The 8,867-nt window shown below is 47.9% G+C and overlaps 1 protein-coding gene across 1 annotated transcript in view; it reads right to left on the bottom strand.

Moving 5' to 3' along the window:
• Positions 1-2,080: 2,080 nt before the first annotated feature.
• HPSE2 (heparanase 2 (inactive)) overlaps positions 2,081-8,867 on the bottom strand; it is a 611,494-nt gene continuing 604,707 nt past the window's right edge. The window contains exon 12 of the mRNA XM_053922432.2: positions 2,081-7,306. Coding sequence (XP_053778407.1) covers positions 7,141-7,306 — 166 coding nt within the window. The 3' untranslated portion in view covers positions 2,081-7,140. The remainder of the gene's footprint in view (positions 7,307-8,867) is intronic.

The raw sequence follows: 8,867 nt of genomic DNA, 5'->3' as shown, positions 1-8,867 counted from the left end.
TCCACTCACCACGTTTCTCTCTTCTGTCGAACTCCATCAAATGAGTATGGATTTCAGTGGTTGGAAAATTCCATCAAATGAGTATGCTGCTATTCGCTCCCCCCGCCCCCCCAGTTCATTTCCCATCAGCAATGTGTGATGGTCCCAATTTCTCCATATTTTTGCCAACGCTTGTTGTCTATTTTAACTTAGACATCCTCATGGGTGTGAAGTGGTACCTCGTGATTTTGATTTGCATTTCTCTAATGACTAATGGTGTTCAGCATATTTTCATATGCTTTGCAGTCATTTGCATATTTTCTTTGGAGAAATGTCCATTGAAATCCATTGCCCATCTTAAAATTAAGTTAATTATCTTTTTAATTATTGAATTATACGAGTTCTTTATGTATTCTGGATACAAGCCCCTTATTAGATATATGATTGGCAAAAATGTTCCCCCCTTGTGTTTTGTCTTTTCACGTATCATTTGTAGCACAAACGTTTTCAGTTTTGATGTAATCTGATTTATCTATTTGTGATTATGTCCAGGTTTTTGTGTCAACAGGTTTTTATTTCACTTGGGTAAGGACCTAGGAGTGGGATGGCCAGGCTGTATGCAAAGTGTACATTTAAGTTGACATCGAGCTGTTAAGCTGCGTCCCAAAGTGCTCGCCCCATTTTGCACTCCCCCTTGCAGTAGAGAGCTCTAGCGGCTCCGTAGCCTCCTTAGCATGATATTATCTTTTTTTCTAACTTCAGCGATTCTGGTAGGTATGTAGTGGGTTTTATGTATGTTTCTCATTGTGGTTTTAATTTCCATTTTCCTGGTGACTAATGATGTTAAACTTCTCTTCATGTGCTTATATGTCGTTTATATCTCCTATCTGATAAAGTATTCACATCATTTGCCCATTTTTAAATTGGATTGTGTTGCTTATTATTTATATTTTTTATATATTTGGATACAAATCTTTTATCCGACGTCTCTTCTGTACTTTTTTCCAGTCAATAGCTTTGTCTTTTAACTTTATTTACAGTGATTTTTCAAAGAATAGAAACATTGTCCTTTCTTGTACTGTCTGAAAAGTCTTCGCCTATGCCAGGGTCACAAAGAGTTCCTTCTGTGTTTTCTTCCAGAAGTTTGATAGTGTTAGGTTTTGCATTTATCTCTATGACCCATCTCAAGTTGATTTTTGTAGATGTGAGAGAGAAGGGTTCATTATTTTGCATATAGAGGTTTAATTTTTCCAGCTCCATCTGTTGATAAAATATCCTTTCTCCACTGAATTACGTTGACACCTTTATCTCAAATTAATCGACCGTATGTGTGGGTCTTTTTCTGGAATCTCTATTCTGTTCAATAAATTTGGAAAGATTCAGGTCACATTAAGGAATTTATTGATTTTTTTCTCGAACAGCTTTTGGTGTCATAAGTTTTCATTGGTCTTCATTTCAACACTTTCTCTACTGATATTTACTCTTTCCCTCCTTCGGTTGTTATTTATAAATGTGTTATTAATTTCCAAATATTTGGAGGCTTTCCAGGTATCTACAGATTTCTATTTCAGTTCAGTTTGGTCAGAGAATATGCTCTGTGTGACTTGAATCCTTTTAAATGTGCTGGTGGCCTAGGATACGGTCTATCTGGGTGATGCCCACAGCAGTCTCAGAGGTTGGGTGCTGAAGATGGCAGAGAACCTGCATCAGTCTGCATCCCTAGAGGACTACACGGAACAGAACCACCACCCACCTTAGCCCCATTGCCACCCACTGAATTTTCCATGATCTGTGAGCAAGAAATAAACTTAAATTATGTTAAGCCATTGAGATTCTGGGGCTTACCTGCTATAGCAGATAATCGTTACTTTAACTACGATAGACAATGACATCTAACTTGAATAATGAAATTTAGTTTCCATTTAGAGTACTTGAGGCAAAGCTTGTGGGGGAGAGGGGAGCAGAAGGTGGTGCACCATGAAATCAAGGGTCCCCACACGTGTTAGTTCGTCAGGCAGTCAGTCCTCAGGTGGCGGTGGAGCAGCAACAACGGTCACCTCCCTCCCCCCACAGAACAGCCTGAGAACAGAAAGTTAGAGCATTCACATTTTATTACTTACCAAACATTACTTCAATATATAGACTACCTCACGAACCAAACTGTCTGCAATGATCGGGCACATATAAGCCTTAATATAATCTGTTCTCTGCAAGAAAATATTAACACCTGTCAAATCCCCTGCACAGAGAAGCAGCTTTCCCTGGGAGGGGTTTCCGCACTCATTTCGCCAACTTCCAATCAATAAAACTAAGGTTTCTTTTTGCTTCTCCTAAAAATATAATTTATTACATAACATTTACAACTTGAAAAAGACTCCTAGAAAACTTTCATGAATAATAATGAGAGTAATATTAGTGATGTAGGCTGCAAGGAAGGGCCCCGTTTCTCTGCTGGGTGCAAGGGACAGTGGGACTTACTCACGAGCCAGTCGTTTGGAACTAGGTCAGTTCCTCCCAAATACTCCCAGGGTTCCCAGAGGCTGTTCTGGTGTTTGGAAGAAAGTAGGTGCCAAAGCATTTGATTTGCTGTCTTTTGATATTTTGGCTTTGTCATTTTAGAGTGATGTTTGCAAATACTACTCATGTGGCAATGATTAATGGACTTTTTAATTAGTCTGGGAAGGTAAAGAGAAACTTCCAAACCTCGGGGTGGTGGCAGGAGGAGCAGCAGTGCGAGCGGAGGCAGTGCACACGTGGGAGCTAACTGGCTGGGCCCCTTAGCTCCAGGATTTAGAATATCAAGATTCTTTACCTGCGGTGGGTGCTCATGGTGGGAGCGGCCTTTTAAATTGTTCTACAGAAAACTGTAGAGGGACAGGGGCAGACCAGGAGGGCCACTGGTGAGCCAAGATGATCCTCAATTCAAAACTCTACAGCCAGGGCTGGTCATAGCCAGACTCACTACCCATTGGAGTGGTCAGTTGGCTTCCCCAAACCTGAGATCAACTGTCCTGGGTGAAGACACTACTAGGGCTCTCTGCAGACACACACAGGACGTTGAGAAAGCTAACTGTGGACATCACAGGGATGTGAATAAGTTGGCCATAACCAGTCCACCAGGGGAAAGAGTACAATGCAATGAGAGCAGGCTTTGGAATCCAACAGACCTGGGTTCAAGTCCCAGGCCTGCCACTCTGTTTATCTGGATGGCCTTGGATGAACTGCTCCTCTGGTCCTCCCCAAATACTCACTACCCAGGACTGAGACAGGAAGGCAGTTACAGAAACTTTTGTATTCCTGTTAGTGTAACTGAGAGGCAGTGATTGAAATGCTCCAGTTCCTTGGGTCTTATAATAACTGTTTCTACAGTGAAAACTGAATCCCCTCTTGGTACAGCTGATTTCCCTGGGCTCCAGCTGGAGGACAGGGTGGCTGGCAGAGGTGAGGCTGTGGAACAGGAGAGGAAGTGAGTAGAAGAGAGCAATCAGCCACGTCCAGGCTGGGGCAGCGGTGCCGAGGTGGGGGAGACGGGGAAGCAGAGGCAGCCATGCTATATAAATGTTTATGCCCATCCCTCCCTTGCCTTCTCCAAGCCATATCTCTATTATTTTTGGCTGCTCTATTGATATTTCAAATTTTTGAAGTCCTTCCCTGTTCCACCATTTTATCCACCTGGTTCACCTTTGCATCTACAAACATTAAACACTTCCCTTTTGTTTTCAGAAATAAAACTGCTCTCAGTGGATTTCCAAGGTGAACCCTGCAGCTGCATCCATCCCCAACACAGGGACCTGGAGCGCATGTGGCGGAGCACACCTGCAGAGGCTGGGCCTGGCCTGGACCACTGGCAGCTGGCAGTTCACAGTCCTGCCGGGTCCCCACCTCCCCTTGCTGCCTCACCCCAGGAGGCCCCAGAGAGCTGGTGAGGCTTCTCAGCCAGATTCCACCAACACCCAGTGCCCTGTAATAGGTGTGGGACTTGGGCTCATCTGCCTGGGGAGAGACTGGGGCTGCAGAGGGCAAGTGGGCCTCTGGGAGTTGTGGTTCTGGGAGCCCCGGGCCTGTGTCTCACTGTGGCTCAGTTCCGGTGTTGTCAAGCTCTTCTCCATCTGGAGATAATGCTAATATCTCACAGTTGCAGCTTTTTCAAGGCACTGGAAGAATTGGGACACTCTTTCCAAATAACAATGAGAATTTGTTCTGAGCCTTTGTGATAAGAAAGGAGAAAGAAAATCATTCCTAGAGGCAGAAGGAGCAGAAAATCATCTCAACAAAAGACACAGACTTCTCATTACACATTATCAGGCTTTCAAATAATCACTTTAGAAGCCCATTCTCTGGTTCAAAATACAGTGGTTCTTACGTCTTAGATTACCTCGGCCGGGCCTTGTTTTAGGAGGAAGTATCTGATCTAGGAGGCTGGTGGATGAGATCTTTTGTCCAGGGGCCCAGCCTGCCAAGCCACTTCCCTGATGAGGTGGGTGGTGATGCTGAATTTTGCCACAGGGTGCCTTTTGCGGGAAGTGTGATAGGGGCTCCGTTATAAGGAGCCATCCCCACTGATTTAGTCATTACCCCCACCCAAAATGAGAAATCCAAGACAGATGCTCTGTACTAAAATCTCTATGGGATGTAATTTTTACACTGAGTTTCTTGGTTTCCCTTGAACAAAGCAAATACTTCTTCCACGAAACAGTTGCAAAGTTGGAATTGCAGGACTCCAAAGATAAATCTCAACGATCCTCTTCTCCCTTTTTATTAACTAAAACACAAAACAAATCTCTTAGGAGCAGCATTTAGTACAAAGTCAGAGGAGCAGGAACTGCCTATATTCTGCACATGTAGAGGCTTAGTGAAGACTCAACACTTGCAGAAAGTGCGTCTGAGTGGAGCTTTCAGGTCCTGCTGTACTGCGTTAGCAGGACCTATGAAGACATACATGCAGGGGTGAGTCTGAATTGGAGTCACTGAGCGCGGTGGTTAAATGAACAGGTTCCCGATTATCCTGAGCTCTGCAACCATTGCCCTGGGTGACCCTGGAAAAGCTCCGGACCCTCTGCATGCCTTACAGGAAAAACAGGTGCTACTGTGTATGTAAAGCAGAGGAGCCGAGGGCCAGGCCTGCGGGGACCTCGGGTTGCTCTAGTTATCATCAGGGGCCCTGCAGCAACACCTGCACCAGTATGTAGAAGACACTTTGACATGTGCACAACATTTTTAAAGTTTGGGGAAGCGAGCACTTGGTCTCTCATTTGTCTTTTCCACTTGGGCCTGTCCTCTGTCACTTCTTTCCCGTCCTTTCTCTCTCCACCCCTTTCAGGGCTGAGCCTCAGTGGGAGGTGCCTGCTCCGGAGAAGAGGAGGAGCCACTGAGGAGCCTCGAGGCTGCCGGCCAGGGTCCGCTCCTTCCTCTCTGTCCCTGCGTGCAGGCTGAGCCTCCTGCTGACTGGGGCCAGCCAGTCCCCGGTCTCCCCTTTCTTGCTGCATCTCCTCCGTGCTATTCCTTCCGTACTAACAATAAGCCTGTCAAAACCATGTCCACTCTCTTCCTTAAACATAAACTGAGCTGTCAGCTTCCCTCGCCCCAACTCCCAGCTCTCTAAGCCGGGAACCTCTACCTCCTCTCCTGTTTCCTCTTCCTCCCGCCTCTTCCCTCAGCTCACTTTGCAGACTTGGCCCTGGTCCTTACTCAACTCCTCAGGCACCTTCCTGCGCAGTCTTCCTGGCAGCTGGGCGCGCAGCCCCGCCCTCCCCTGCGCTCCTGTCCTTTCCTCACTACAGCAGAAGTTGTATCACGCCTTCGGCTGGAACCCTGTGACACTGTCAACTGTCTCCTCCTCTAAAAAAGCATCATTCATGTCATTTATCCTGAGAAAGAAAATCACATCCACAGAAAAGAAAGTCTTTTCAGGCGCAGATTGTTTGCAAAGACCCCATAGCCCACCCAGAAGGTCCTCACAATGAACTTCAACTCGCTGCACGTGCCCATCCCACTGGCAGCTTCCCACCCCCCGGGGCCACAGCCTCCCCATCAGTCCTGCCTCCGGACGCAGCCTTCCCACAGTGGCTCCCTGGAAGCTTTGTTCGCCTCAAACACGCTGGTCATCGACGATGACCAGGTTAGAGTTCTGCCTCGTACATGCATTGTGAAGAGGCAGAAAGATCACAGTCAGCTGTGTCAGAACCGTGAGGACCTTTGATTTATACCTCTTTTTTTAAAAAATGGTTTTAGTCAACCAAATCATTAAGGACTTGCCCTTAATAAATATTCTTTCAAGTTCGAGGCAGGTCTGATTATTTGTTCAGTTGTTGTTGTTGTTGTGTGTGTGTGTGTGTGCACGTGTGGGTGTGGTTTGGTGTGCTAGCTCTTCGTTTGAAAACGCCCTCCCTCACTTGTCCTTCGTGGTGCCTCATGCACGGCTCTCCACTCAATGCGTGCTGTCACCTGACTCCCATTCCAGCCCTGGGGGAATCTGGGCTCAGAGGAACAGAACCTTCTTATAAAACCTGGGGTATGATTACAATTTTACTTTTGAAGCACCCGCTTCCCGGAGGAATAGCCGGTGATCGATGCCGCTGTCAGGAGCCCAGATGCGCACACTCATACATCAGCCGGGAAATTACATAAACAGCTCACCCAGCAGGCCAGCGCTGACTCACCCACTCGCTCCCCTCTGGGAAGAGCTGACAGGAAACCCGGGGCAACAGCAGGGAACAGACAAGGGAAAGGAGCTGGAGGAGGATGGGCCTCTCAAATGTCTGCCAGGTTTTTTCCTTGCTCGTGTTTGCTGAGGGAATGGCACGGGCTAAGTCTGTAGCGCCACGGGCACGGACCAGAGTCACGGGGAGTGGTGTCATCGGCCCGGGGAGTGTGCTTCAGCTTGGTTTCATGTTACACGTACAAGCGTACATACCGCTCTACACACAGACCTTCATCCTTCTACAGGTGCAGGTGGCGTCCCCGTTTCCCTTTGGGTGGATGTGACCTACCTAGGCTACGCTCAGGCTACCTTGGCAGAGCAAGTCCATGTTGATTCCAGCAGGACGGGGCAGCAGAGACGGGTTTGTTGCTAAGATGTCTGGAAAGTGAGGGTACTATTGGGGCAGACGAGCGGGAAGCAGTCCGGCGGACCCGCGGGCACTGTGAGAGGGCGAGGGTGGTTTATCGGTAGCGGCAGGCCAAAGCGTTGACATTCTTGACCACATAAAAGCCCATGGTGACTGGAGGGATGACCAATGTCCGGCCGGCCCGCAGGGGGCGGGGCTTCAATTCGGGGAGGGTCCCATCGTCCACCATCACCAAGGGCTGGCCGTTCAGCTGCACTGACCTGTGGGGGGGAAAGACAGTATGGAGCTCGTTAATAGTGCGTTCCAGGGGAGCCATGCGGGCAAAGCCTGGGCGGCCCTGCGCACCGCTGCCTGCCTGGCAGATGCGTGCATGCCATCACTTACATTTGCTGTGCCCAGGCTCTCCCCTCAGGGCTTTATTTTAATGACACATTCAAGCATCTCGGCGCCAGTCTGAGGAAGAAACTGTCACTATTGCCATGCCACCTGCAGTGGTTAAGTGACTGGCTCAGGGTCACACAGCCTGTAGCTCTGGGGCCAGGGTTTGAACGTCATCTCGTCCCACAGACGCATCACTTGGACAAGGGACAAGTCTCGTGATACAGAAGCTGAAATGTACCTCGTGCTTACATTTTTTAAAAATCACAGTAACACTTTAGTTAGACCTGTGGAGTGTTGCAGAGGCTTAAAATAATTGCAGAAATCTCCTATGGAACTCGAAATTCTCATTACTATATTTGACAGCTGAGAGAATTGACATCATTTGCTTGTACAGGATTGTTCTGAAGGACAGAGATATAGCTAACAATTCTCCTTTTTAAATCTAAAAATGAGTACTCATATCTAATATTTAATGAATGTTTCCATTTTTAGCAACACAATGGATATAAGGTAATAAGAGTAGGCATTCGTGATCAGAATTCCCCCATCCGGCCTGCTCTTATTCTTCCTGTGCAGCAGCCGTCTCCATCCCTGAGAGGGGGCCGCAGATGTGGCGCTCTTAGAGAGCAGAGGGAAACGGATCATGCGTCCCTGGCCTGTGGTACGGAATCCAGACAACTCCCAGCTGTTCCTGACTGCCGAGTGGCTTGTATGGCCATGTACCCAGGCTGAAGCTCAGTTTTATGGGTCAGTAGGAAAGGCCGGAACCAGGCCACCAGCTGGAAACACGGCTGTGAGCTACCCTCAGAAAATCAGCATTGCACAGCGATGACTGTTTCTGGGACCGGCCCAAGCTTCCCAGTGATAACATGGCAGTGATTTCATCTGGGCTGTAAAGAGGATAAAATGTTAGTAACTGATGTAAAGGTCTTTGTCTAGTGTTCCTTCTGTGCTGTGAATGATAGGCAGGTTTAGAGAGAGATAATCAAGCCCATGCCTCACGGAGCAGTGGGTTCCCAGAGATAAGTGCGCTGTAAATTGCTCCCAGTGGAGAAGGAGGCAGAGAAGCAGGTCCAGGCCGAGCCCCACATGAGTAAGTTGGGACCCAGTCCAGATCTGACAGGCCAGCGGGAGCAGCCCCCCTTTTCTCGTTGGTATGACTAAGGGATGAATGAGAGAGGAGCAGACTCCCGTGTGGACAGCCAGGCCTGCCTCTAGAAGGGGTTGGGGTGGGGTAACCAAGACCTGGAGGTAGGTGCTGACCTCATCGAATACGCAGGGGGCTCCTGCTCCAAATTTGAGTGATTCTGTCTGGTGAAGACGGGCTACTCATCGGGATGGGGGGCAGGCTGAAGAGAGGTGTTTCTGTTGCAAAAACCAAACCAAAACAAAAAACCCCCAAAACCCAGACAAGTCTTCACAGTGTGTTTTCAATGTTTT

Source organism: Desmodus rotundus, chromosome 4 (assembly GCF_022682495.2).
Source record: "Desmodus rotundus isolate HL8 chromosome 4, HLdesRot8A.1, whole genome shotgun sequence".
NCBI classification, from domain to species: Eukaryota; Metazoa; Chordata; class Mammalia; order Chiroptera; family Phyllostomidae; genus Desmodus; species Desmodus rotundus.
This window is presented reverse-complemented; position numbering and strand designations above follow the sequence as displayed.